This window comes from Rasamsonia emersonii, assembly GCF_000968595.1.
Source record: "Rasamsonia emersonii CBS 393.64 chromosome Unknown ctg1118621760317, whole genome shotgun sequence".
Lineage (NCBI taxonomy): Eukaryota > Fungi > Ascomycota > Eurotiomycetes > Eurotiales > Trichocomaceae > Rasamsonia > Rasamsonia emersonii.
In genome coordinates, this window is record NW_013563084.1 from 36,299 (window position 1) to 63,613 (window position 27,315).

At 52.8% G+C, this 27,315-nt stretch overlaps 12 protein-coding genes across 12 annotated transcripts; 5 read left to right on the forward strand and 7 right to left on the reverse strand.

Annotated features, from left to right (window-relative positions):
* Positions 1 to 36: 36 nt before the first annotated feature.
* On the forward strand, positions 37 to 4,301 carry T310_5675 (Nuclear import and export protein Msn5; the record flags this gene model as incomplete). Its single annotated transcript, XM_013471465.1, has 12 exons — positions 37 to 867; positions 921 to 1,109; positions 1,143 to 1,163; positions 1,223 to 1,643; positions 1,702 to 1,826; positions 1,882 to 1,953; positions 2,010 to 2,234; positions 2,290 to 2,393; positions 2,444 to 2,702; positions 2,756 to 2,898; positions 2,950 to 3,548; positions 3,616 to 4,301. 12 exons carry the CDS (start codon positions 37 to 39, stop codon positions 4,299 to 4,301), a joined length of 3,675 nt encoding a protein of 1,224 aa, XP_013326919.1.
* An 897-nt stretch (positions 4,302 to 5,198) lies between these two features.
* Positions 5,199 to 5,866, reverse strand: T310_5676 (NADH:ubiquinone reductase (H(+)-translocating); the record flags this gene model as incomplete). The annotated part of the gene is made up of 4 exons (XM_013471466.1): positions 5,199 to 5,247; positions 5,326 to 5,478; positions 5,635 to 5,741; positions 5,816 to 5,866. 4 exons carry the CDS (start codon positions 5,864 to 5,866, stop codon positions 5,199 to 5,201), a joined length of 360 nt encoding a protein of 119 aa, XP_013326920.1.
* A 219-nt stretch (positions 5,867 to 6,085) lies between these two features.
* Positions 6,086 to 7,294, forward strand: T310_5677 (tRNA m(1)G methyltransferase domain containing protein; the record flags this gene model as incomplete). Its single annotated transcript, XM_013471467.1, has 1 exon — positions 6,086 to 7,294. One exon carries the CDS (start codon positions 6,086 to 6,088, stop codon positions 7,292 to 7,294), a length of 1,209 nt encoding a protein of 402 aa, XP_013326921.1.
* Positions 7,295 to 7,930: 636 nt separating this feature from the next.
* On the forward strand, positions 7,931 to 10,504 carry T310_5678 (uncharacterized protein; the record flags this gene model as incomplete). Its single annotated transcript, XM_013471468.1, has 3 exons — positions 7,931 to 7,949; positions 8,084 to 9,636; positions 9,692 to 10,504. The coding sequence occupies 3 exons, from the start codon at positions 7,931 to 7,933 to the stop codon at positions 10,502 to 10,504; spliced, it is 2,385 nt and encodes a 794-aa protein (XP_013326922.1).
* A 605-nt stretch (positions 10,505 to 11,109) lies between these two features.
* On the reverse strand, positions 11,110 to 12,354 carry T310_5679 (Oxidative stress response protein Oxr1; the record flags this gene model as incomplete). Its single annotated transcript, XM_013471469.1, has 2 exons — positions 11,110 to 11,254; positions 11,333 to 12,354. The coding sequence occupies 2 exons, from the start codon at positions 12,352 to 12,354 to the stop codon at positions 11,110 to 11,112; spliced, it is 1,167 nt and encodes a 388-aa protein (XP_013326923.1).
* A 761-nt stretch (positions 12,355 to 13,115) lies between these two features.
* Positions 13,116 to 14,811, reverse strand: T310_5680 (Endosome-associated ubiquitin isopeptidase (AmsH); the record flags this gene model as incomplete). Its single annotated transcript, XM_013471470.1, has 2 exons — positions 13,116 to 14,606; positions 14,677 to 14,811. The coding sequence occupies 2 exons, from the start codon at positions 14,809 to 14,811 to the stop codon at positions 13,116 to 13,118; spliced, it is 1,626 nt and encodes a 541-aa protein (XP_013326924.1).
* Positions 14,812 to 15,131: 320 nt separating this feature from the next.
* On the forward strand, positions 15,132 to 17,486 carry T310_5681 (uncharacterized protein; the record flags this gene model as incomplete). Its single annotated transcript, XM_013471471.1, has 2 exons — positions 15,132 to 15,327; positions 15,625 to 17,486. The coding sequence occupies 2 exons, from the start codon at positions 15,132 to 15,134 to the stop codon at positions 17,484 to 17,486; spliced, it is 2,058 nt and encodes a 685-aa protein (XP_013326925.1).
* A 593-nt stretch (positions 17,487 to 18,079) lies between these two features.
* Positions 18,080 to 19,339, reverse strand: T310_5682 (uncharacterized protein; the record flags this gene model as incomplete). Its single annotated transcript, XM_013471472.1, has 1 exon — positions 18,080 to 19,339. The coding sequence occupies one exon, from the start codon at positions 19,337 to 19,339 to the stop codon at positions 18,080 to 18,082; it is 1,260 nt and encodes a 419-aa protein (XP_013326926.1).
* Positions 19,340 to 19,558: 219 nt separating this feature from the next.
* T310_5683 (uncharacterized protein) lies at positions 19,559 to 20,503 on the reverse strand (the record flags this gene model as incomplete). Its single annotated transcript, XM_013471473.1, has 1 exon — positions 19,559 to 20,503. The coding sequence occupies one exon, from the start codon at positions 20,501 to 20,503 to the stop codon at positions 19,559 to 19,561; it is 945 nt and encodes a 314-aa protein (XP_013326927.1).
* A 936-nt stretch (positions 20,504 to 21,439) lies between these two features.
* T310_5684 (uncharacterized protein) lies at positions 21,440 to 22,660 on the reverse strand (the record flags this gene model as incomplete). Its single annotated transcript, XM_013471474.1, has 1 exon — positions 21,440 to 22,660. One exon carries the CDS (start codon positions 22,658 to 22,660, stop codon positions 21,440 to 21,442), a length of 1,221 nt encoding a protein of 406 aa, XP_013326928.1.
* A 1,736-nt stretch (positions 22,661 to 24,396) lies between these two features.
* T310_5685 (uncharacterized protein) lies at positions 24,397 to 25,389 on the reverse strand (the record flags this gene model as incomplete). The annotated part of the gene is made up of 2 exons (XM_013471475.1): positions 24,397 to 24,478; positions 24,740 to 25,389. The coding sequence occupies 2 exons, from the start codon at positions 25,387 to 25,389 to the stop codon at positions 24,397 to 24,399; spliced, it is 732 nt and encodes a 243-aa protein (XP_013326929.1).
* A 626-nt stretch (positions 25,390 to 26,015) lies between these two features.
* On the forward strand, positions 26,016 to 27,315 carry T310_5686 (Aldehyde dehydrogenase; the record flags this gene model as incomplete). Its single annotated transcript, XM_013471476.1, has 2 exons — positions 26,016 to 26,416; positions 26,465 to 27,315. Coding segments are annotated over 2 exons (1,252 nt in total), but the record flags the coding sequence as incomplete, so codon positions are not given.

The following is a 27,315-nucleotide window of genomic DNA, read 5'->3' on the forward strand; positions in this document are numbered from 1 at the left end:
CGTCGGACCTGGTGGTGAGAAGAAACCGCACCCACCATGGCCACCAACGGGCTATCCGAGGGCGGCATGGCCGACATCATACGAGCCCTGGAACTCTCCCACGACCCCACGTCATCAAATGAACTGCGCAGGCAGGCTCTCCATTTCCTGGAATCGCAAAAACAGGGGGATGCGGCCGCTCGTAATGGATTCCTGCTGGCGTCGCAGGCGGATAATTCGCCCTTGGTCAGGCATTTCGGCCTGTCCCTTCTGGACCATGTCCTGTGCCACACCGGTTTCATGCTTTCTAGTGAGCAGATCTCCGAGCTCAAGGACATGGTGCTGCAGCTGGCGGAATCCATCCGGCCGGAAGATCCAAACTACTATCGCAACAAGATCGCGCAGCTGTGGGCGGAGGTTGCGAAGCGGAGCTGGGGGATCGACTGGCTGGGCATGGACGAGTCCTTAGTCAAGCTCTGGAACGCGAGCGTGCTGCACAAGGAGTTTGTTCTCACCGTGCTGGAAACGCTGTCGGAGGATATCTTCTACCGCGAAGATACCGTGTCATCTCTGCGAGGGACCGATCTGAACAGAGCCCTGGTCGAGATTTTCACCCCGCTGTCCGTCTTCGAAGAAGTCTATCCGGAGAGAGACCATCGGGTTGAGCTTCGATGTGGGAATGAAGGCTGGCTCAGCAGAACATGCGATTTCTTAAACAGCTGCCTCGAGAATCTGCAAACGTCACGCGAGGCGAAGGAGTGTTCGTTGAAGGCTCTTGCCGTCCTGAGATCGGTCCTGGTCTGGTCCATTCCAAAGGCTGTTATCGCCTGTCATGCGGTCGCAACTCTCTGTCGTACATTGACAACGCAGATTGACCAAGTTCTTCTGGTAAGGATCCTACTTCTTGATCCTATGACAGACAAAGAGGCTGACGTTCCTAGGCTGCGGTGGAGGCCCTCCATTCCTTGTACAGTAGATCCAGCTATGAGATCGATGAATTTCAACCGTTGATACTCTTAATGTATCAGACAGATCATCTTACACTGTTTCGGAAGCTGTTTGAATGGTCTAATGTTGAAGCCACTGACATCGACGAGACGAGATATGCAGTCGCCAAAAAGTTGTCAGAGGTATGTACTGTACTTTTTTTCTTTTGCTCTCAGACTCCAGTTAAGCTAAAAGAGGTTTGTAGTTGATGTCTTATGTCGCTGGGTTTCTCGAAGACAAAGAACTCAATCTACAGGGCGCATATGGGATCGATATGCCTCTATTTTTTCAATTCCTGCTCGAGATCCTTCGGCACCAAAGCTTGACAGTGTCGATTCCGGTGCTTCATTCCTGGTCTCGACTTCTGGTGTCGGAGAGAATCGGCGACATGGAAGTGGTCACAGGTCTAATCGCACCCTTGTTGGAGATTTGCACGCAGCGGCTTGTGCGGTGGGAGTCCCTGCCGGAAGATTCGGAGGATCCGACTGTGCTTTTCCTAAATGAAGATATCGATACGATACCGGAGCGGCATGCTTTCGTGGGAAATTATCGCCGATACTGCTCTGCGGTCATTGAGATAATAGTTCAGAAACGACCGCACGATGCTATTCCTCATATCCTCGCCGGGGTTGACCAGATCTTGAATAATTTATACAGTGGAGTCCAGCCATTTAGCGGTACGTTCTCTCTCCCCTCAAATTGTTTTCAGGGTTTTGGGTTTAACAGTTTGAATAGTTGAGTCCTTTAAGAAATCATCGATCCCTCTCATGCGTGCGGACACACAATTTTCTGTGGTAGAGGCGACCTTAAAGGGCTACAATAAATGGGTAACAGTACATGGGCGGATGCCTCAACAAGATGTATGTAATCATATCCCGTTCTTTTGTGCGGGTTGCTGATTACTGACATCTGCAGGAGCATCAACGGAGAGAATTAGAGAATATTTTGGAAACTTGGGCTCTGAGCCTGATGCAGAGAACCTTCGAGGTATATTTCTACTTTTTTTTATTAAAAATGCGAAGTCGAGACTGACAGCCCGTCAGGATCCAGTGATAAAACAGAGAGTCATCAGACTCATTGTGGATATCTCATCGAGAGCCCTTGACAAATCATCGAGTTTTGCGCTCAAAGTCCTGGAGCATATATTGATGACGCACGTCGAAGACCAGCCGCAGTATCCAGCATACTCAGAGGCCGTGAAGGAATTGAATAGTCTTGCGAGTCACGAGTTGCGCCGACTTTCAATGCGTTATGCGGATTACTTCTTTGTAAGTATTATTGGTCATTCCTGGAGAAGGCGTGCGCTAATTCGCGCTTTTCAAGACGTTTTACGATGTGCTGGAGCCCAAAATCAGGGAGATTGCTGCTGCGCATCAGACGGACGATAAACTCCAGACGGAGTTGAATTCGGTGTTACTGATCATAACGTAAGTATTCGAGATACCGCGAGTACGCTATCGTCGACTAACGGCTACAGACAACGGGCGAGCAATGTCGATCCTTACATCCGTGAGACGCGGCTACAAGCGTTTGTTGAGCCAATTAGACAGGCGTGGCAGAATGAGGAATTCAAGAGAATATCCTCTTCCTTTAGTGGATTCTGCCAAATGCTTGGCGTAGAGAGAGTCGGGCCGTATATGCAAGCCAAACAGGCGCATAAAATAGAGGATTGGTCGACGGTTCCCTTGGATGAGGAAGGAAAGAGAATCCAGGAAGAAATGTCGGCCAAGTTTCAGGTAAGAGATTCCACGCGTGAAATTTATGAAGGTTACTAATTCAGCTCTCATAGCTGCTTCCTTTGCGTGCGACGAAAACGCTGCTTGCGGTATCGACGGAAAAGCTCAAACGAACTGAGCCGGCATACGAACTGGCGTGCGGTCTCTGGCGTGATATCATCCCAACGATCCTTCCGACGTTATTGCAGCTCGTCAGGTAAGACTCCTCGGCCCCCCATATAGTGGCTTTCTCTCATTCAGCCTCTAGTCACGCCCATGCCTTCCACAATCCGGCGAACTGGGGCGATCTCTCGGATGACATGCAAGCCGTCGTGGGACGGATTTTGACAGACCGATTTTGGCAAGCGGGCATTTCGTCTGGGAGCCGAGATGACTTCTACGCCAAAATCGCAGAGTCAAGGTCCAGTCTCGAAGGGTTTGCATCGTCAGTCCGCGGCAAGGTGAGAGCCGTGCGGGAGACGTGCTACTCGATGCTCTTCAGCATGAGCCGACTCCGCGAATACTTCTACGGATTCGAAGAGCTCCCGGTGCCGCTGTCCGAAGCGCTGTTTAAGGACTCGACGCATCTCTCGTCGCATCAATTCTCCATCCTCTTGAATATTTCCCGCTGCCTGATCGACGATTGCCCAGTGCGGTTTCGAAGTCAGTTCCTGCCTCCTATGCTCTCGACTCTGTTCACGCAGATCGATAAAAAGGTCACGAATGAGTGGGACAGCATCGAACGGCGGAAGGCAGGCCTTGTCGATGGTGACCTGACGGAGGAGATGAAAGATGAGAGCATCCTTCGCCAATTGACGTATTCTGCGGTGGTCATGGTAGCGAGCCTGCTTGATCCTCAAAGAGGGGGTGAGTTTCTTTTTCTCCATTCCTATAGCAATGGCTTGTTATATGCTTCCTAACACTATGAGTCTAGATCCGGATGAAGCAGAAACCTCTGATCCCAGCGTGCCACCACCACCGCCCTCTCTTTCCGACTCCATGCGTCATTTTGTGCTCTCTAACCCACCGATCCTGGAACCCGTGATCCTTTTCTGTACGCATGTCCTCCGCATGCGGGACACGCGATGCTGCAGCATCATCACGCGGGTCATCCGCTCGATCCTGCAGGACTTTGCACCTCCCCTCAACACGCCCACGGCGGTGACGATCCGGGAGTTTATCTCCTCCGAAGTGCTCAGAGCATGCATCACGTCCGTCCACGAGCCGTACTTTGTCGACATGCAGAAGGACCTCGCGCAGCTGATCTCCTCCATCTGGATCCTCTACGGGCCCAGCACCTCCACGCCGCGCTCCGTGATGCTCAGTCTGCCGGGCATGTCCGAGGCGCGCGTCGCCAACACGGAAATCGCGCTGATGCGCTCGACCTCCGCCCGGCAGCAGCGCGCCCTGATCCTGGATCTCCTGGACGGCCTCCGCGGCGTCAGCATCGCCGAACAGGGCAAGATCCTGGGCAGTCGCGAGGAGCGCCGCAAGGCCCGCAGCGCGATGCAGGCGCGCTACATGACGAACGAGATGGAAGGGCAGGAGAAGACGGGCCCCAGCAAGGTCGATATCGACGACGGGCCGGATCTGGGTGGTGTGGCGGATATGTTTGGTTAGTTTTTTTTTCTCTCTCTCTCGAACTTTCGAGGTTTGAGATTGAGAGGGGTGGAAAAGGAGAATCAATCCGTCAATATATCGATCGATCAATCTTTTTCTTTTTTGTCGATGTTTGTCGATGATATAAATAAAGGAAGAAAAGGTATATTAGGTAATGTATGTACTGTACATTGCATACCAATGTATGTGTATGCATTCATGCATGCTCTGTATGCATTTCATATGAAAGCAAAGCCAGGCAAGACATAAAAAAGCAAAAAAAGCAAAAGTCTCAGGAACAGAAGGGGGTAGGTAGGGGGGTGGAGGAGTCAAAGACTTTCTTTTCTCCCTCTCTTATCTTTTTCTTGCATCTTTTTCATTCTTCATCTCCTTTTGTGTCGTATCATCTCCCGTTCTTGATTTTTTTTTTACAAATACTGTTTTTTTTTTCTCTTACTTCCAAGCGAAGATGCGAGATGCGGGGAGGAGACGTAGAACGATCATCATCCGATATCATTTATATCACATCACATTACACTCACAACATTACACTCCCTTTACTTTCCCCCCATAGGACTTGCAATTTGATACCCTTCTTTTATGTATTAAGAGCAGGTTCGAAAAATAATGAGAAGATAAAATTCCTTATTTTGTGTTGCCAAATCAAACTCGTGTTTGTCGATCGGTATATCAGTATATGTACAGGCAGCAACTCTCCCCATCTCATCCTAGTTCTTTTCCGATCAAGGTCCTTTCTTTTTCTTTTTCCCCCCCCCCACATGCGGTGACACTCCCCGTAAAAACGAGAAGAAAAGAACAAAAGAAAGATGCGGCAGACACGGAAATCAATAATTCATCGCGGTTGGAGATAGATCAATTGGCCGGGATAGAACTTCAACTGCTTCCTTTGCCTCTCGTTTACTCGGTGACCTTGCTAGGAGTGTACGCGAACGTAGGGCGGACGAATCTGTCATGACGCAAGTACAATTAACATCCGAATTTGGGCGATTATCGTCTGGGCCAATTTGCAAGCATGCAAACATACCTTTCAGAGTTGTACACCTTGGTCTCAGTGCCAAGCAGTTCCTTCTCGCGGGCCTTGTCGGCATAGTATCGTCGGACCTGATCACGGTCCTCCTCGGCCTGAAGGAGCGGGATCAGGTGAATCCGCGCCCACATCTTCTCTCTTGCGAGCTCACTGTAGAAGAAAAGTAGCGTTAGAACCTTGCAACTCGACCATTTCCGTGACGTTGGTTATAATGCAATTGGTTACTTTCAGACCAATTGCGATGATTGCAATTCGGGGGCACTCGGGTGACAGGAACGGATTGACGTGAAGGCAGGGCAGCCATACTGTTTCTCGCGAACTCCGTAGTAGAGCTTGTAGAAGCCATATGCCATCATCAGGTGCATGCCAATGAGATAGTAGACAGGCTTGAAACCGCGGGCAGGCAGGTTACGCTGTGAATAGTCGATATGGATTAGTTACGACCCCAATTCCTCGTGCAGAGAGCCAGATAGCTCTGACAACGTACCTTGTACTGGACAGGCATATAGCCCCCAGCGGGGGGCATATCCTGCGGCATTGTGGCGGCTGGTGAGCGATAACTCCGACTTCAATGTTGGATCGTAGGTTGGAGAGGTCGTCGGAGCATCGCGAGGAGTGTAAGTCGATCATCGCGTCACGTGATGCTCATGTGGCTGCATTCCGCCCCACGTCATTGGTTGCGATCGGCTGCGAAATTCTATCAAAAGCGTTAACTGCATCATCATTTACCGACGTTATTGCAATAAGCCTTTCAACCATGGAGGAGGAAGAGCGGCCCCGGAAAATGCAGAAACTGGATCACGACGAATCCAATGATGCTCTCTTTCAAGAAGATCTTGGGCCTGTCATGACAGGGGCCGTTGACCCTAGCGAAGCAACCGCAGCTGACAGAGTGCCGGACGAAGCTAGTACTCCAGCCGAAATAGATGAAGCGGGCAATACAAATCAAGATGAAAACAAGGATGGTGAGGGCGCACAGCCTACAATGTCGAAGAGCCAATTGAGGAAATTACGGAGGCAGCAAAGATGGGAAGAAAAGAAGCAGCAGCGCAAGCTCTGGCGGAAGGAGAAGCGCAAAGAGCGCAGGAAAAAAGCGAGCGGCGGCTCAGGAAGCAGCCCAGAATGCTCAAGAGACTGGGAGCGAGACTCCAAATGCGCCTGCCCCTACCACAAACAGCTCCAATTACGATCGGTCCTTGTCCCGATCACGTTTGTCATCGACTGCAGTTTTGACGACCTGATGCTGGACAAGGAACGGACATCTCTTGCCTCGCAAATCACGCGATCTTACTCGGACAACTCTAAGGCACCGTATCGAGGTCATCTCGCCATATCAACGTTTGACAAGCTGCTGAAGCAGAGATTTGACACGGTGCTGTGCAAACAACATGAGAATTGGAAGGGTGTCCATTTCATGCAGGAGGACTTTGTCCACGCTGCGAATCTGGCTAAAGACTGGATGACTGGTCCTCAAGGTGGCAAACTGGAAGGTCCCTTTGCGGACAAGACCGATGCAAGACCAGAAGACGGGGAAATCGTCTATCTAAGTAGTGAAAGCCCGCACACGCTGACGGAACTGAAACCGTACAGCACATACATTATTGGCGGGCTGGTCGATAAGAACCGACACAAGGGGATATGCTACAAGCGTGCTACGGAACGGGGCATCAAGACTGCCAAGCTTCCCATTGGAGATTATTTGCAGATGTCAACAAGATTTGTACTTGCGACGAACCACGTGGTGGAAATAATGTTGAAGTGGCTGGAGCTGAGGAATTGGGGAGAAGCCTTTATGCAAGTTATGCCGAAGCGGAAAGGTGGTGTTCTCAAACAGAACCGTGGTCAAGATGCCAACGAGGCGGACGACGGGGCGGATGACCAGTCAGAATCGTCTGCTGATGAACAGGAGGCTGCTGATGAGCAGGAGGCTGCTGATGGGAATGCAGCAGAATCGAAGGACTCATGAGCCTATGCCAGTACAGCGGGATTTATCTGGTTTCAATTTTTGATGCCTCGATGGCACATCTTCGATATGCTCGATGCGCGACAGTTCCAGGAGTGGTTGCGCGAATCGAATGCATCCTCTGTCAATGTCAATTGCTTGCTAGAGCAGGGACTCTGTATGGACGTAATGTACATACATACGATATATGGCAGATAAAAGCCGAAGCAAGACACATGTATATATTAGATATCAGCATCTATATGTGCCACTGCAAGTACAAAGCGAAAAACCATGGAAGCGATCATGTGGAGTCACATGCTACCTGCCTTGATCGGGCAGTTGCCTAATCGGCCTGCTGCACTCCGTCTGCAGGCCATTATTGGCCAGAGAGCTTGCGCCACACACCGCCACCGCTAGGCCGCCACACCCCGTTTGGGTTTTGCGTCATTGATAGGCGGGGACGCTCCGTTGCTGGACAACAGAAAAAAACAACAGGTCCAAACATAAAAAAAAACAGGCAGCTGCAACCTGGTAAGCTCGTCATCCTCGTCGGTGATGCTTCCTTCACCATAATCACTGCACCTGCCTTTCGTTTGTCCTCCAACACCTTCACTCGACCCTGCAGGCTCTTGAGCGCTAGCAAGGGAATCTGCCACCATGTTTATGCTCCGCAACGGTATGTCGTCCTTGCTATGACCCCGCCATCAACCCCTCCATGTGATGTCTCTCTGAGCACGACACCAAAACTTTAAACTTTTAAACAATTGTTTGTTGCTAGAAGGAAGTTCGACTGACATCTTTGCTTGACAGTGAGCAAATTCCTCTTTGGGGATACTTCCAAGGAAGCTATCATCGAGATTCCGCAGGGCCAGCTCTACCTGGTCCGTCCTCTCTCTCCAAAGGGTTACTCTGAATTGATCTTCAAAGACGCGGCCGCTACCATCCGACGGACGGGTCAGGAGTTCCAATACCAACTGGTGATTCAGAGGGCGTACGAAGAAGGTGAAGAGGAGCTTGCAGAGGAGGAGGACGAACAGGGCACGACAGGCGCCCTCGACAAGGACGAAAAGGTCTTCCTTCTGGATCAGGCCCTGCGCTTCCGCTCTGTGGTGCGCGAAGGTGGTGAGAAGGTCCTCGCGTGGAGGGATTTGAGTGGTGACCCGGGCGATCTCTACGAGTTCGTTTGCGATTCATCGGTCTCTTCGGACAAGGTTGCAACCTTTGAGCTTGCTGCTGTCCAGTGTCAGTACGAGAGGAAATACCGAAGGAGCGCGCAGAAAGCGACCGAGCAGCAACTGAAGGAGTTCTATTTCGAGGAGGAAAGCCCCATCCCGTCAGCCAGTCCCGTTGGCTCCCCTGTCGCGCCGACATCCGCAGAGTCTACAGCAGCCATGGCAAAGGACGTGGAGTACGCCAAGGCTAAGGGCACATTGAAGCCTTCTACAACGGAGGAGCCCACCGCAGCGCCCCCATCAGCCTCTGCACCCGAGGCGAAAGAGATTCTCGCAAAGGAGAAGGCAGAGTTGCACCTCTTCGACTTCCCCAGCGGTACATTCATTCTCCAAGATCCCGAAGTGGTTGCAACCGTCTCAGAGATAGGGACCTGGCAGTACTGGCTTCAAATTAGTGGCAAGGATAGAGAATGGCTGGGACAACCTGTCGTCGCCGATATCAACCCCGTCTTCAACTTTGAGTATCTCTCCTTCATCTTCAATCACTACACTGAAGATGGTTCTGCCTACTCGTGGCTGCTGCGGTTCAGGGATCAGCCAACAGAAGAGAGGTTCCAGGAAGGTCTGATGCAGGCTCTGTGGGAGCAACTGAATGAGATGAAGTGGGTCAAGGTCAAGGAGGATGATAGGGACTACGTGTTGGATGCCTTCCAAGACCTCACCATGGAGGACTCGCCGCCTGAAGGAGGCGAGACTGCCGAAGAGGAACAAGAAGAGGAAGAGGAGGAGCAAGAAGAAGAAGACGATGCTCAGCGCAGCGAACATTATGACACCGATGAAGAGCAAGATGATGTCGTTACGCGCCCCGATGATGGAAATGTCAACTCGCAGCTTGCTGTCGGATATAAGCACGATAGATCTTTCGTCGTCCGTGGTTCGAAGATTGGTGTTTTCAAACATACTCCCAACAACAACTTGGAGTTCTCGACAAACATCTCGAAGGTGGAGACGCCAAAGGGCAAACTGTTCAGTCCCAAGAAGGTCATGCTGCACAGTGAAGATTCGAATATGATTCTCCAAAACGAGGAGGAACCGAATACCCTTTACCGGATGGATCTCGAATACGGAAAGGTAGTTGATGAGTGGAAAGTCCATGATGACATTCCAGTGACAACGTTTGCTCCTGAGAAGGTGAGTAGATTGTTTACCTGTTACCATCCGAAAGAAATTTACTGACTTTTGATAGAAATTCTCGCAAATGACCTCAGAACAGACGTTCCTCGGTGTGTCCAACAATGCCCTCTACCGGATTGATCCGCGTCTCGCAGGGAACAAATTGGTCGAAGCCAACCTGAAGCAATACGCGAGCAAGAACGATTTCTCTGCGCTGGCTACGACTGAGAAGGGCTACATCGCTGTCGCTTCGAACAAAGGAGATATCCGTTTGTTCGATCGACTTGGAGTCAATGCCAAGACACACATCCCAGCTCTTGGAGAACCCATCATCGGTCTCGATGTTTCTGCGGATGGTCGCTGGGTGCTGGCTACTTGCCGCACGTACCTGCTGCTCATTGATGCACTGCAGAAAGACGGCAAGAATGAAGGCAAGCTCGGCTTCGAGCGGTCCTTTGCAAAAGACTCCAAGCCCCAGCCCCGTCGCCTGGGTCTGCAGCCTGCACATGTCGCCCAGTTCCAGCACGAGACCAAGCAGCCACTGGCCTTCACACCGGCGCGCTTCAACACGGGTGTCGACTCGACTGAGACGTCTATTATCACTGCCACTGGTCCATTCATCGTGACCTGGAACTTGAAGAAGGTTCTTGCCGGGAAGAAGGATCCTTACACGATAAAGCGATACAGCGAGAAAGTCATGGCCGACAACTTCCGGTTCGGCTCCGATAAGAATGTCATTGTCGCACTGCCGAACGAGGTCAACATGGTGCAGAAGACGACCTTCAAGAAGCCGACTCGGGAGAGTATCGCTGGGCCAGTGACTCCGGCAAGGAGGAGCGCTGCCAGCCGGTTGAGCCGGAATGAAATCGTGAACTCTCCGTATTAATTAGAGTCGATCGGGCGGCGGAATCTGTGGTTGGTGTTGGGTTTGCGGGCGAATTGGTGGTTGGATTATGTCTTTTTTTTTCTCTCTTCCTCCAGATGGATGATTTCTCAATACACATCATACCCCCTCCTGTTTTTTGATAACAACCCCTTATTGATTTTCCTTATTGATTTTCCTTAGTTGTTATGTCATCACGCTGTTACGTTGTGTTTTTTGATTTTTATTATGTGTACTCTGAGGTTATTTCATTTTCACCCCAGGTTAGGCTATGCGAGGCTGCCGGTTACGAATGTAATTCAAGTGATCAATCATCCTTTCTTTTCCTTTTGCTTTTCCTTTTCTTTTTTTTCTTCTCTCAGGACGAGACTGAGTAGATAGGAATAGGACTAGCAATAGGAATAGTAATAACCAAGTGAATGAAGACTTAATTCAGATTCAGGTATTCATTCGTTCATCCATTCATTCATTATCATTACATAATTGATGATTGCTTGCAATCCACTAGCAATAATAGCTACCCTAACTAAAAACCTATGCATAGGATGCCATGTGGAATGTCATTCAATTCAGTTCAGTTCAGTTCAATTCAGATCAATTCAATTCATTCACGCCCCGATGTACCAGACCTCGACGCCCAGAATATCGAATTTGGTGCCCTCGTCCGACAAGGGCTCGTTGCCGAAGGTGAGGCAGGACGAGCTGACGCCTTTCTCGACTGAGTCGTCGATCCAGAGGCCGTAGTGGCCGTCCCTGTAGACACAAACATATTTAGCGATTCATTTTTTTATATATATAGGTTCAGACATGGATGGATGCTAGCTAACTCACCCTCCGCCTACGCTCAGAAACCCCGTTTCGCAAAACATCATGTAGTCGTTCACTCCGCTGTAAGGAAATGCCTTGAATCGGATTCTCTCGGGCGTGCTGGTGCCGCTTCGGGAGCTGCTGCTTCCTGCTGCTGAAGATCCGTTCGCCTCTCCAGGAGGCGCGAGATGGTCGCCGCCGGCGGTAGCACTATTATTTTGAGGATTCGCTCGCAAGGTCGTGCTGCGGACGGCGTGTGTCGTGTCTGCGCTCGGCGGCGGCGGTAGTCCTGCTCTCTCGAGCTCTTCGTCCGTCATCAGGTGGTCACCACCAGCAGTATTGTTGCCCCGATGCGTGACGACAGGCGTCGACGGCAAGGCACTCGCCCGCCAGAGGAAGCATTCGCCCGTGCCGTAAAAGTGCGGCGACGGATGCGGCGGGTCGGTCAGGTAGGCGCCGAAGATGGCGCCGCCGGAGGTGTCGCGGACGACGAGCACGTAGCCCGCACGCTGGCTGCGGTGCGAGTACTGCCTGCAGTTCTCGTACAGCGTTGCCAGCGACGAGCCGTCGCGCTCCAGGCTGTAGGCCAGCCGCCAGGTGTCGACCAGCTGCAGCCGCGGCGGCACTAGCAGCCGGATCTCCTCCGCCAGGGCGACGGTGAGGAGCTGATGGGTGGTGTCGGCCGTTGACTTGAGCGTCAATGGGGTCAGTGGCGGCGGCTGGAAGGGAGACGCGGTGCGTTTTGGCGTGAAGACTTCGGAGGAGGTGGTGGAGGAAGGGGTCATGACGGTATTTCTCGCATGGCGGGGTTGTTGTTGCGACGAATTGTTGCTGTTGTTGTTATTGTCATTATTATTATTCTTCAGGCGCCGGTACAGACCGGACACCACGCGAGAGACGGGGTAGGAGATGTAGGAGGCGGCCGACTGGACATCGGGGAAGGACGCAGAATGTGACAGCGTGTTGTTGTTGCTGTTGCTGTTGTTGTTCGGCGTTCTAGATCTGGAGGGCGATCTGGAGCTGGCAGCGGACTGGGAGGGCGACATGCGGCCAACACGATCCGGAGAAATCGGGAGGAGTTTGGCCTATACAGCGAGTGGTAAAAGGATCATCGAATCAAGTCATGGGCGGAGCGGATGCTGAGGTCAATTGTGCAGTTTCGAGTGTCGAGTGGCAGAGACGGCGGCGATATCGATAGCAGACAACTTAAGATAGCTCTCTCTTCTCTCCACTCGCTCGGATCTGATTAGCCCGCCAGCTGTCTATATTACGGTCCATCTATCCGCTCTATACAAAGCTTGTTTTGATGGCATAATCAGTACATATTTCTTCTATACCAGGTATTTTTAGGACAGAAAAAAAAACTGCTCAATAGGTAGATATTACTCTAGCCAAGATATTGACATCATCCTAGACAGAGCATAGCAGCTACATATCGCAACAACTGTTATCACTCTGAGCTCATACTGAGCAGACGACTCACACAGCATCCAGACTAGCGTATCTTTCCAAAGAAATAGGTATATCAGCGTTTCTCGAGTGGATCACCTCAGTGCGGGTCACCCTGCTTTCTGGAGAATAGTTAACCACTTAAATTGCTGCACTTTTCACTGTTTTTCGTATGGTGTAATGGATATACTATATTATATACACGAAATGCGCTGATCTACATAAAATTGTACCGTCAAACTCAATCAATAAATAACAACGCCCCCTGAACCGCCTGGACCTTATGAATGCGAAATTATGCAGTATATTAATCGTGGAAAACACTTTCCCGGGTCTGAACCCCGGCTGAAACTTTGGATTAGATCCCAGGTCGCAGGTCGACCGTCTCAAATTCCAACCCCTGTGCTTCAAACACATGGCCTGGTCGTAGTGCGTCCGTGTAGATATCCTCCTCCGCATGGGGATGAAACAACCCCGTCTGCGTGCAGTTCAGGACCGATTTGAGACCCGGGGGATCGGTGAGTCGGAACACGCCCCAGTCGGGAGTCTTGGTTGGTGCACAAACGATGGCAATGCTCTCCGGCAACATCACTTGATAGCCGCAGTGGGTGTGCAGGTCCCGCGAGCTCATGAAACAGGTTTGCGTCGGATGCGTATGGATCCAACCAAGGACCATCAGATCCTCAGAGTCGCAGTAATCAAAGATGGCCGACTCGTTCACCGTCTCGCACGTATCCGACGTCGACTCTTGCTCCGGGATGAGCAGTTTCGAGACGAACAAAGCGTTCGAGATCAGCGTTCCACAAAGGATGCCACAGGTCTCCAGGTTCCGCCGTGTGTTGGGTTCCGCAATCGACAAGAAATGCGTCCGCAGGGTAGGGGGCAAGAAAACCGTGCGTAATGGGGTCCCGTTTTCAAGATATGCAGAGGGCTTGAACGTGAAGGTGGAAGGATTGAGATCTGATGGCGTTGACTCCGACTCTTTGACTAGTGCCTTCTCTTTACTTGGCACAGGCGGAGCACTAGGTGGCACTTTGCTCGGACGAGGAGGAGGCTCGTCCGACACAGCAGGACGGTCTGCGACGAGCTGTTCCTTGGGTGGAAGTTTAGGAGGTTGCGAAATGTCTCCTTTATCCGGCCGTGGCTGGACAGGTGCTAAAGAACCGACATCAAATGGCCTCTGTCGCGGCACACTCGGGTACTTGTAGGTCGAGGAGACCTCTGGTTGAGCTGAATCCAGCTGGGCTGACTGCTGAGGCTCTTGACGATGCTGTCCAACATCGACCGAAGGCTGGTCGAGGTTCATTCGGATCTCCTGGATCCGTCTGCTGAGATCATCTCCGCCGCTTGTTGCGTCGCTTCGGGCCAGAGCTTCTTCCCAGTCACCCCAGGCGGAGACACCGGCCATGCGGCGTCTCCGCTCTTCCTCCTCTGAAATTCCCGCCTGCCGCGTCGCTAGTCGAGCAGTCGCTCTCCGGGTGATTTCTTTCTGTGCCAGCTTAACCGCCAGGTCTCGATTCTCTGCAGCCTCCAGTGCTTCCGGAACACCAGCCAGTGCAGGATCCGACGGCAGACCCCGAGTGGGCCGGATGTCATCCCGCTGATGTCTGGACTCACGCTCTCGCAACAACTGCTTGTAACGCTCGTATCGCTTGTTGATCCGCGGCTTCAGAGCTTCCAGCTTCTCGATATTGACTTTGACTTGCTTCTCAGCCGCCAGTAGACTCTTGTGGTTGCTCTCATCTTTCGCCTCGGGGTGGTTTACAAGATGCACCAGCACGAGCTGGGCGTGTCTGAAAAGCAATAGATATGCCTGTTCATCGTGACCTTCTCTTTCGTAGATTTGCGCCTAGGACCAGTTCCGATGGTTAGCATCAACACCGCTGTTACAGACAGGGATGCCGCTGGCGTGAACGAACCTCATTGACCAGGGTCCTTGCAGTCCTCAACCAGTATCGAAGGGGGATCAGCGGATTGTATTCATACTCCTGAGCCATGCGAGCGATCTGCTCGACGTTATGAGGGGAAGAGAACCCTCGATCGATGGACGCCATGCTGGGCGGGGTCTCTGCTCGACCTGGAGATAGCACAGAACGCCCGTTTCGGCGATCCCTCGTACCTGTACAGACGTCAAGGCTGGTTATTTTGGAGCGAATCGGTCAAATGGTGCGCACTCTGGCCCATGAACGCGATGGACTTGGACGATGCGTTGCATGCAGGCAGCGGCATTCATGGGGCGTCCGCGGCGGGGCACGTCTCCAGGGTTCTCTCGACACAATGAGGAACAACAAAGAGAGCAGCGTGCCAGGATCGTCTCGGGACACAGCGCGAGCACATGTTTCTACCACGGCGGCATTGATGGCAAGAAGAGGCGATGCTGCTGGCGAGGAGATGTTCCTGCGTGATTGCTGAACCGCCCCGCCAGAGCTTCCAGGCGGCTTTAGGGACTTCTGTCTCCGCGAGCTCCATCCATCTCCGCTCCCGTTTTTTACTAGTCGCGCTTCTCCTCGACGAGAGTCGGCTTCCTTTCCTTTCCTTGAGCACAGTCTCCACTGAAGCTTCATCTTCCGGTTTGTCATTTTCATGCGTGCTTTCCTGTTTGGCCTGTGTCACGTCGCTGCGACACGCTCATTCAATCATGGCCACCAACCACACCTGAGTCCGCGGGTATGGAGAGCGGCTTTTCGAAGGACAGTGTCAACATCGAGCGGGTCATCCTTTTTAGAAGAATTGCAGAAAAGAGTTCCCAGAAAAACAAGATTCCGAAGAACAGACATCGTGAGCGACGAACTCTGTGGTATGCTCTACAGAGCCCCTGGCGTCAACTACCTGGTTGATCTGCTGCTTACAGCGCTATATAACTGCAGATGCTATTGTCCAACAAATATCACCTTTCCTGACGAAGAACAAGCCATGTGACATACTCGATCTTTGCCCGGGCGTCGGGCTACTCTCGTCGAAGCTCCATGACCTTTTGCAACCCCGTCGCCATGTGCTCGTGGAAGTCCGCGACACGGTGTACAAGCCCTTTCTCAAGGAATTGATGAGCAAACCGTCGGTCCAGCTGGTGAAGATGACCTCGAAATGGAAGGAGACGATCGACTGGGAGAGTCTGGTAAACCAGCATCTGCCGCAGTCTGTTCCAGACGAAAAGCAGTTGAGGAATGACAACTTGCTGCTGGTTGCGAATTTCACCGACCTGAGGGTGTGTCAAGGACATTTCACTCCGTCACGGACATGGACGGCCATTATGGAAGATGGCTTGAGGCGCAAGGGTCTTAACCGCTATGGCATGGTACGGATGCTGGTAATGGTGCCGTCGGAAGAAGCAGAATTGCTGAACCCGCGGACAGTTCTCAACCGGAAGAAAGTTGCCTTCTTGAACGAGTCGATGGCACTCCACTTAGTCAACGTTGCAGAAGCTGGTAGCAATGAGACTAAGGTCATCCAGAGAGAGTGGGATCTCATCACCAAAAGCGCTGCTCAGGCCGCGCAGCGAACGGCCGATGCGAACATCACCATTCCGCAGGGACGTGAACGGCCTCCAATTCCCATGGCCCCGGAAACCAACAACCCCGGAAGAATTCCAGTCCCATACGTTCCGCGTCCCAGGGTCGATATGCATCAGGCCTACCTGGATTTGAAGGAGGATTTTGAGCGTTATGCGAGCACGGCTCATGGTAGTAGCCGTCGCCGCCGTTTGTCGAGCTTACGAAAAGATCTGAATACACGTCTGGGCCAGGTCAACCAAGATAACCGACTCTGGTACGAGCGGCTTCAGTGCGCTGACACGCAGTCGGCCATTGACTCCCTTGAAAGGGCTCTGGTTCAGGCGGTCGCGGATCCCACGGCAGACCCGCAGAAAGTCCAGGAGTTGGACTCTCGTCTGGCCAGCATGCGGTCTGAATACGCAGAGAGGCTTTCCAAGGCGGCATATCTCGTCACTTCCCATCTCGACACGCTGACGGACAACCGGCGAGCGGCCCTTCTCACGGGGAATCTGGACGACTCGGTCCTCACTTGGGACCGACGCCCATTCGAGCCACTACACATCAAAAACGAGGAGATGTGGCCCGATACCCGGCCCTGCTCCATTCTCTACTTCGAGCCCGACATCCACTCGTTTCTGGTGCAGTTCACCAGCGACTCCGAAGGGCGGCCTCAACAGGAAAAGATCGAGCTCTTCGTCGCGGTTATATCCGCTCTGGGTGTCCGCGCCGGCGACTCCCTTGCCAGCATCCTGGAGAAGATGTTCCCGGGACGGCCCACGGTCGAGGTGATCAAAGCGGTCCCCAGCCTGTTTGCACATGTGCCCAAGCAGCTGCGATCAGATCACCCGGCAAAGAAGTCGTCATCATCATCATCGTCGTCGTCGTCGTCGTCGTCGTCGTCGTCGTCGTCGTCGACGACGACAACTTCCTCTTCTACTAAGAGGAAAAAGTCCAAAACTACAGCAACAGACACACCTATACCTACTACACCCACACCCACCCCCACACCCTCATTAATCGACAACTTCGAATACGACCTCAGCAGCGTCCGCCTACGCTCGCTACCCATCTCCGCAATCATGGACCTGGCATACGAGTACATCAACTGGCCCGGCCGGCCCGAGTCGGCGCTTCAGGTGAGCCGCTCCCTGGGTGGCTCCCTGACCGCGTTCAGCAGCGGGTCCGCGGCCTTTGAGTACGCGGCCGGTAAAGCCGCCGGGAAAGTCAAGAATTTGTAATAATAATCAATCATAGATATATAGAGAGAAATATATAGAGAGAGATGTGTATTATATTATATAGATGAGACTGGGATTAAATGATTACCACGTACAGTACGTGTATGAGACTACTCTAAAGAGCAGATGAACTGTGCCATATAGTTTCGAATTTAATCTGTCGTATGTATCTCCGCCTAGACCACCAGCTAATCTTACCCTTTCCTAAATCCGGAGCTCGTTCGGATGTCGTTCTGAATAGAGTGCCAAATATCAGAGCCACTTACCTGGCGAGCTTTGGACACTTCTCTTTCTTTCTTTGCTTTTCTCTCTCTCTCTTTTTTTTTTTACCGGAACTTTCAGCAGTATTTTCTGTACTCGCAAGTTGCAGGATGAACTGGCTAATTCAATCAGGGTGACAATCTAGTAACATCTCTAACCGTCGGTGACACAAAGGAAATCTATCAAAGCGAAACGAAGGCAACAAATAGCCAACCTGGATCACAAGTCCGAGGATGGAACCATGCATCCACGTAGAAATTTGCAATCACAAAAGAAAGAAGAAAGCGAAGGAACTCTCTCAATCATATCTCCATTCTGATCACCAGCCAATCTCACTGCGCCCTCCCAGCGTTCTCTCTCCAGTTCGGACTCTGCATCACCTGCCGGTATCGACTCCCCCCGTCAAATTCACTGTGATGCCTTCTCATCTTGCCGGCTCGTCTCCGTCTGGCTGCAGCAGAGGATCCCTTTCTGGCATTCCCATCCTCCCCTGTCGATGTTTCTTTCATGAGGATTTGGTGCCTGACGCGAACGCGTCTTCGCCGATATCTCCTTCCCTTGGGACTAGGGTGACCATGAGTATGACCTGTATCCCTTGAGGCTTGGCCAACTTCGCCCTGAACCTGAACGGTGTTTTCTGCGCCTTCCGGAATGTTTTCTTTCACGTTCTGGGGTGCTTTTGGATTGGCATCAATCCCCAGAACCTGCTTGAGACTTGACACCATATCACCCAGGCTTCGTCCGGATTGTGGACCGGCATCCTTTGTTTTCTCTGGCGCTTCTGCGGGAGATGGCTGTCGGACATTAATCCCTGGGGCTACAGACGGTTTCTCGTCGGGCTCGGGACGTGCATTGAGACCCGAGGACAACGATGTCCAGGCAGAGTTTGGGGAGAATATGTTGGCCTTGAACTCATCCTCCCTGGAAGAGCTGGAAGGACTGTCGATAGCTCCCTTGGACTTGGCTGGCGGTTTAAAGTCACAGGCTTCAGGGTTTAAAGGGGGCGACCGACCAGGTTGATCTTTCTGAGGACCGACGCATCCTGACTGCTTGGAAGAGGACCAGAAAGAGGAATTCCACGGGGAAGTAGAATAGCTTGAGTAGAGGATCGTGTCGGGACAGCGCCAGTCGACCAAACAGAATCCTGCGTATTGGCTTCGAAGGTTTGCCTGGAAGGGCGGTTCTGCATAGACGCTGTAATGCTGGTACCCAGGAATCGTGGGGAAAAACTCTCGAGATGGATCACGAGATGCTCCGGGATAGGACCTGCGATCATCGGTAGACTGGGGTTGGGGTTGCTGGCTCGGATTGTCGCTGTGTTGCGATATACTCCGCTGGAGAGCCTCGAGACCAGAACAGCAATATTGGCAAATCACGTCATATTCGCCAAGGCGAGGAACCTGGTAGATGCTTGCTGGAACCATTCCGTAAAACAGAGACGGATCGCTCCAGTCCCAATTCCCAACCTGTAGCCACGTTGGCAGCTCGTCGATCGCAAGCAAAGGAACAACGGTGTTATCCGGTCGAATGACGTAAAACCGTGGGAATGGCTGGGTGGGATGCGGCGTGAAAGGCTGGGTAGGGAATACCATATTCATGTCGATAATCGCAATCCTATTAATATATATGCCGGAAGCTCCGGGGCCGAGTTCTTCAATGTCGTCTGGAGAAACTGTTAGGGCTTTCAGAACGACTTCCCGTTTGGGAATCTCACTTACCGATTGCGACCCTCTCCTCTGCAGTTCAACAGGACCAAACTCCTCGTCTTAATTCCAGCAAGATGATCCTTGAAATTTTCTGGCGATCGATCACTAAAGCTTCGAGCGAAAATGCGGAGGCCTTCTCTTCGAGCGTCGCTTAGGCTTGGACGATTTGACAGGGGACTTGGTCTGCCTGTGAGAGACAGGAGTTGTGTTTGGAGGAGCCGGAATGTCAACGGTAGAAGGGGTCCCAAAAACACGAGAGTCTGCGGATGGTAATCTGGTGTTCTCTTGGGAGCCAAATTCCTGAAAGTGGTCAAGCACAGGGGAACGAACAACTCGGCGTGGACGCGGAAATCGTAATACCTCGTTGAGGTCCTCCAGGCGCTGAATATACGTGGGGGGAGAAAGCGGGAACTGGACGACTGGCAATGACGGCTCCAGGGGCGAAGAACTCTTGCAATCAGGAGAGAGTCGATGAGGAGAGCAAGGAAATTGGTCTTGAGGAATGGATTGCTCAATCCTTTCGTTCAAATGATCCAGACGAGCCGTTTGTGTCAGGGGCAAGGCGTAGACGCGAGGATCGAACGCAGCCGATCCACCAGCTTGACCTGACTCGGAGAGAACAAGGCGCTCGACGGTGCCAGTCTGTTCTGGCTGACGGATGACTGGTGGCGCCGAAAGGGAACGCCCTCTGCTCTGGTTCTCCTGGAAGGGATACTGAACGACCTCGGGCGGCGAGGGTTCTTGTTCGACAAGTCTGCGCACGGCGAGCTCCTGTTGGATCAGAGCCCACTGATTTGGAGGACCAAACGAGGGGAGGACGCAGCGATATACGGTCGTCGATTCCCAGTTGATCAAGGAAGGGTTCTGAGGGTCCTGTGCTCTGAAACCCTGAACAACAAAGTCAGTCTCGGCGTCCACGGGTCTGTGGACGAGGTCGATATGAATATTCAATGTCCGTCCGTACCAAACCGACACCAGCGTCAGCGGTGCTTCGGTTTGTCTCCTGGGTTCTGGCAGATGATTGTGGAAAAGAATGTTGACTTCGGTCATGAAAGCGAGTGTCAAGAGGTAAAAATGCTAACGAAAGTGCTATTGATAGTGATATGTCTCAGGTTTTCTAGATGGAGCAGGCAGGACGATAAGAAATGACGGAGTAGGCTGATCGAGAGACCAGCGGAATCCAGCACAAACTGAGGTTCTTCACTGTTCGATTGACTGGGAACATAAAGGCTCACCAGAGATGAAACGAGCGTGTTGTCTAACAGTCAAGCGAGATAAGCTATTGATAGCAAGGAGAGCGCTAAGATATGAAAGCTATGCAGGCAGAAAAGTGCTGAGATAGTGATCAGAACGAGCGAGATGGGATGATGATGATAGAGGGAGAGAGGAAGAGGAAAGGAGAAGAAAGGAAGAAGCGTGAAGAGGAGAGGAGCTGTCATTCTGCGTGCACCGGGCGTGGCCTGCTGGAACAGGAAGGCAGCGTTGCTCCGGCGTGCTGCCAAAAGAGGAAATGGGATCGCTGGGAAGGGACGACACACAAAGAAGTCCGTGAGAGACGCGGGAAGCCGCATGGGAGACTGTCAGAACCGTGCCTAATTGTATGAAACTGTTCAGCTGATAAGCCAGAGTAACCCAGTTTGAGATTCTGAGACGGCATAATAACCCAATGTACTGTACAGTTGTGCATTGCATATCCAAGGTCTAGGACAGCAAGATGTAGAGCAGATAGACCGAATAGAGAGCAAAACCAATTTTATTCAGACAAGATATCATAACCCATTCTGTTGGAGTCCTATATCCACCCGATCCACAGGCCCATTCTATCGGGGTATCTCACATAACACACAGTATATCAACACAAGAAACGAAAGTGGGTATATATAATAAGACAGAGAATGAAGAGAAGCGATAGACACCAAAAGTAAACGTAGTAGCAATATATACAGGTGAAAAATAAAACGAGTGAACTCTGATGCTCAACCGGCACTAGCCTATGGCCTGCAGCCATTCCTCGGGGCGGATGCGCTCGCTGGGATCTTTGACCACAGCCGGCTTCAGACTCTTTTCGACCAGTCCGTTGCGAGGGACCCGGGTGCCATGCGCTCCGGATCGAACAAAGTCAAGCACACGGTGGCCTTCTCGGGACATGGCCAGTCGCTGTATGTTGCTCGTTCCAGGGTAGAGGACCAAATCGCCAGTGGCCGCTGAGAGGAGCGTCACGGCGAGGGAGAAGACATCTGACGCCTGCGTCGCGAGGACGTCGGACGACTTCAAGGCCGCTACCGAAAGCAACTCGGGAGCGGCGAAAGGAGGCGTTAGAGCGGACAAGGGCGTGGCAACCCCGCCGAGGGCCGACTTGGGCGATAACAGATCATGAGCCGAAGAGAAATCCGCGTAGAGCGGTTCGTAGGGGAAGACGTCCCGATCACGATTCCCGTCATAATCGCTGTCCTGACGAGGGCGGAGGAGAATGTTGTGCGGCTTGATGTCACCGTGTACGATGCCAGGCTCGTTATGGAGCCACGACAGACCGCGGATGAGCCGCAAAGCGAGGTCGTGCCATTGAGCCATGCCCAGCACGGGATCGAACATGGTCCGGGTGGAAAAGTTCTGCTGTGCGATGGCAGCTCGATCCCGGATGTACGTGGACAGCGCCAGAGGCACGGCAGACATGACGATCGAGTGGGAAGCTGAAACGTAGCCGTGGAAGGGAACCACATAGCGATCCTTGCCCGGAGTCCCCCTTATGCGAGTCAAGATACGCGCTTCCGCCTCCAGGACGGGGTGCGCATCGTGACGGAGGGGAGACTTGACGGCCAGGACACGGCTGGACATGGCAGGAGAGGAGGGCGGCGTCAATCCGGAGACGGAGGACGACCATCGCGAGGTGGCCATGTAGACGGCGCTCCAGACGCCCCGGCCATACTCCAGCGGCTGGCCGTCGTCACCGCTCCGTCGCAGCTCCAGATCATAGATAAATTCCAGAGGTCGTGACGGGAGCCCGTCCGCTCTGTCGCTGTCGGGACTGCGGCAAGGGGTCAGAGGTTGGGAGTTTAATGCAGGTGCAGCATTCTCATGACGATTCTCGTCCTTGTTGGTGGGAGTCACCGGAGGCGTCAGAGTTGAAGGGGCGCCATGAGGAAAGAGCATCGATCTTTCATCTCGGGGGGTCTCCAATGCCAGCTTGGGAGCGTGTCTGGTGGCCATTGAATTGCACAGTGCAGGCAGATCTCTATAGAAAAATTTAATTAATTGCGAAACAGCAAAGAATTCCAAGATATAGCCAGACTCGCGCGCTCTCTCGCTCTCTTTTGAAAGGCCCTCGTCGGTGGGAAGAGCTGCAGCGTTTGCTGCGCAAGAAGCTCCCACGTGATGGTGGCAGGTGGTATATATATAGATACGAGCTTAAGAGCGTGTGTCACACGGCGCAAACGCGAGTCCAGACAGATGATGGATAGCTCGGAGTGTATATATCAATCGGCGCGAGGCGGCAAAAAGCAAGGAGAGATTTCTTTGGCGACGCGCAAATGCATGATCGTAAGAAGACGTACGATATATCGGTGGCAAACCAGAACAAGGTGTGTCGGTGACGTGCGGAACCGTTGAAAGCGACCCGACAGGCCTCGAGTCGACGGCGATTTGGAGACTCCCGGAGAGAAAGGCGACTATAACAGATTAAAAAGAAAAAAGATAAGGGACAGGACAAAGGGCCAGGAAGTCGTCTCGTGCGGATGGGGCGGCCGGGGTCCAGGCAAGGAATTGTAATACCGTGACAGCGTGGAGTCGAGGTTGGGGGTGGACGCGATAACTCAAAAGATGCCGGATAGGGCTAAGGAGATCAGATTGTGACGTCTCATTTCGGCCCTCGCCCCCCGCACACCCCTGCAGCAGCATCGCCGTCATCCGGAGCGCTTCCTAGCGCGAGGCCAGGCGTCCCGTGCATTCCCAATAGGCCAACAATGTGTCCTCCTGATCCCTGCCACAAAGAATTTCTCACGATGATATCGGACGAGAGAGCGGCGTCATGAGCTTGGCGCAGCTAAGGCCAGAGTTCGCATTTTTCCCGATGCTGACTGGCGCAGGTGGGCAGGAATGGATCCGACGATGCAGCGAGGCCGATGCTACCTGACCAACGGGGCCCGCGACGGTTACAGTCTGAGCGCGCGAAAGGAAGGTCACAAGAGAGAAAGGGGGAAGAAAGCAAAGCTGCAAGGAAGAAGAATGGCCAGCGAGAGACGCCGGCAAGCACGAATCGAGCAATCCGCGCGGGCCTAAACTCCCCCCACCGATCGCCAAGCCGCGCAGCGTGACAGCGTCCCGGCACCCAGGGACGCCAACAGCCACGGGCGAGATGATCGTTATATTTCTGGTCGAAACTCGGCAGGAAATCGAGTCTGAATACTTGGATTGCCGGAATGCCGTATTCCGTACGGAGGACATGGACAGATGCTGTACGGAGAATGTGCTGCTGCAGGCCTGGAAGATCTCGCCACGCTACGCGTGCCAGCCTGCCGTTCCGCACACGTGCTTTGGCTGTCGGAATTCAACGATCGGAGCAGGCATACAGCTACATGAGTCATCTCCTCCTAAGGGGAAATCCGCCATATGCACAGATGAGTCGGACTCACCGGTAAGATAACAAGAATAATTCCCTGGGAGTCGTTAGCCTGGGCCATCCTTCGAGACGCACCCTAGAAGCCTTCAAACTTCGACCATCCTCTTAGTCCGGCCCGACGCACTAAGAGGCCGTCAGGCACAGACTTGAATTCCGGGACCACTCATTCGCCAATTCTTTTTATTCACCAGTACCTACTTCAGCCCCTCTTCGATTTCATACTGAGATTGGGACAATGTGTGATAAATTATAAATGAAAAAGATCCTTTTTTTTTCGGCTTGTTTACCCCTTAACCATCACGGGATTGTTTATTGTTTGTTTGGTTCACTACGGAGTAATACTCCGTATGACAGCCGTGTTCCCATTCGTATCCATGGATCCTGTCCCGTTTTCCTGCTCCATAGTTCGACTATGAATTTTTTTTCCTTTACTCTTTTTTTTTTTCGAGAGTAAACACGGAATTGTGGCACTAGAGGAATGAATAAACGAATGAATGTGACGATACGATACTCTTATTGTGCTCACATAATCCTACCTCGAAAAAAAAATATTATTTTTATCGTTCATTAAGACACTGTCACAAATGCAAAGAGAACCGAAACCACCGTAGATAAAGAGGAGGACGCACTCGATGGAGGTCGATTATATCACCAACTCCCTCTCCACAAACCTCCTCAAATCCTCCACCGACCTCTCAAAACATCTCTGCAATGTCTGCCCATACATCCACCGCACCGCATACGCCAACACGCCCGTCTGAAGCTCCCTATTCGTGACGCGGACCTGGACTCTTCCATCCTCTGTCTTTGTCTCCTCGTAAATCTCATGCGTCCGTTCCGCCCGCAATAACCACTCCGAGAACCCGCCTGGACCGGTGCTGTCGCCCGCCCAGACAATCCGGCCTGGCTTCTTGCTCGCGGAATCGGGTGGTTCGAAGACGGTGACGACGAGGGGCGTCTCTTGCAGGTTTCTAGGACTGTCGCTATTCTTGTTATTCTTCGATGAAGAAGATGCCCCCGCAGACATGTCGACGTGGAAGGTCATCCTCGTCCCGAGTTGGAGGATTGGCGATAGTTGTCGCCCTGCATTATTACCACTTTCATCATCACGATGAGAACCAGCACTCGTGGCTTGTTGCGACGGCTGCTCCCGGATCGTCACGCGGGGAACAAACGCGTTCCAGCGCGGCCAGGTCGACGTGTCGATGAGCGCGTTCCAGACAGCAGTCGACGAGAGCCGTTCATCGCCAACGATGGAGGTGGCGCTATGCAGATGGACAACTGCTTCGCTCTCGGAGATATTGGGCGTTGAATGGGCCATTTTGTTGTCTGGCAGAATCATAAACTCTGGTCACGGGGTTGACTCCGGGATTCTGCTTACAAAGACGAGCCCGCCTGCCATCTCACATCGACAGGCATTACAGAAGCAGGCTGACGACTGTCACACCGCATACTTCATCGCCATATTCTCGCCATTGACATTTCATGTCATGCCATATTATTGGCCCAGGTCGCCACTAGGTGTGGCAGAAGCAGGCATTGCATTTCCGACCATTCAGCCAGACTGGCAGACGCATGCGCTAGCACTCATATCGACGCAGGTACTATCTATCCCACACATCGGCAGTTCTTCAGTTGGAGAGTCACAGCCACCGCGGTCGAAAGCGTCCACCGCGGCAGTCGGGACTCGCGCTGGCCCAAGAGCCTAAACGGCTAATTCTTGCTAAGCTTAAAGTTACCCCACGTCCGATAAGGCGGCGTGAGGGGTCGTCCAGGCCAGCGCTCATGACGTCGAAGCTGCTGGCTGCTGCAATTCATTAAATGATCGCTCGAATCGCTCGTGAGAAGCATGATCTGACGCTCTCTTGAAGACATGCTGCATTGAACACTCAAGCAATTGCCATCTCAAGCCATCCGGCGCTTCTCCAGCCATCTGCGGCTAGCATCATGGCTACGTCAGCGACTTTCTTCACCTTCAGCAACACCATCAATGGCGAGGCGCGCACAGGTCCTCGCCTCACTCAAGCCGTGAATCCCTCCAACAAGCAGCCTCTCTGGGACGTGCCCGTGGCGAGCGAGGCGGACGTGGACGAAGCAGTCGCCGCGGCGAAGCAGGCCTTCCCGAGCTGGTCGCGGACGCCATGGTCTGAGCGAGCCAGACTGCTCGCCCAGGCGCGGGAAGCGCTGCTCGCGATCAAGGACGACATGGCGAGTGTTATCATGCAGGAGAATGGCAAACCTGTAGGCAGGTCGAAGTTATGCAAACGTAGCATTATACTAAGACGAAACGCAGATACAGTTTGCGCGGATGGAGGTGGACCATTCGCTCGGGTTTCTGTCTTTTCATTGTAAGCCAGCAGAATCATTAAATCTTTCTCTGTAAGATAGTCTAACAGTCGTGGAATAGCGTCTCATCCAGAGCTCCAGCCCAGGGTAGTCCAGGACGACGCCGATCTCCGCCTGAGCGTGCGATATGTGCCCATGGGCGTCGTCGCGGCCATCTGCCCGTTCAACTACCCGCTCGTGCTGGCCATGGGCAAGATCGGAGCGGCCCTGCTGACAGGGAACACGGTGATCGTGAAGCCGTCACCGTACACGCCGTACAGCGTGTTGAAATTCGTCGAGGTGGTCAAATCCATCTTCCCGCCAGGCGTCATCCAGGCCCTGAACGGGGACGAGAAGACCGGCCCGCTGCTCGTCGAGCACCCGGACGTGCAGAAGATCAGCTTCACGGGATCGATCGCCACGGGGAAGAACATCATGGCGACGGCGAGCCGGACGCTGAAGAGCATCACGCTGGAGCTAGGCGGGAACGACGCGTGCATCGTGTGTCCGGACGTGGACATTTCCGTGGTGGCGCCGCAGGTCGCGATCGGGGCGTTCCTGAATTCCGGGCAGTTCTGCCTCGCGAGCAAGCGCGTCTACGTGCACGAAGATATCTACCAGCCGTTCCTGCAGCGCCTGACGGAGATCGTCAAGCAGTGGAAGACGGGGCCCTCGACGCCGGACGCGGGGAACATGCTGGGGCCGATCCAGAACGAGATGCAGTACAACTTTGTGAAGCGGTTCTACGAGGACGCGCAGAGGAATGGGTATAAGTTCGCGCTGGGGAGTGCTGAAATCTCCGACGAAGGCAATTTCGTCATCCAGCCAGCGATCATCGACAATCCGCCGGACGAATCCAGAGTCGTGAGAGAGGAAGCGTTCGGTAGAACACCAGCATTCCTTTGTTTTTTTTTTTTAAAAA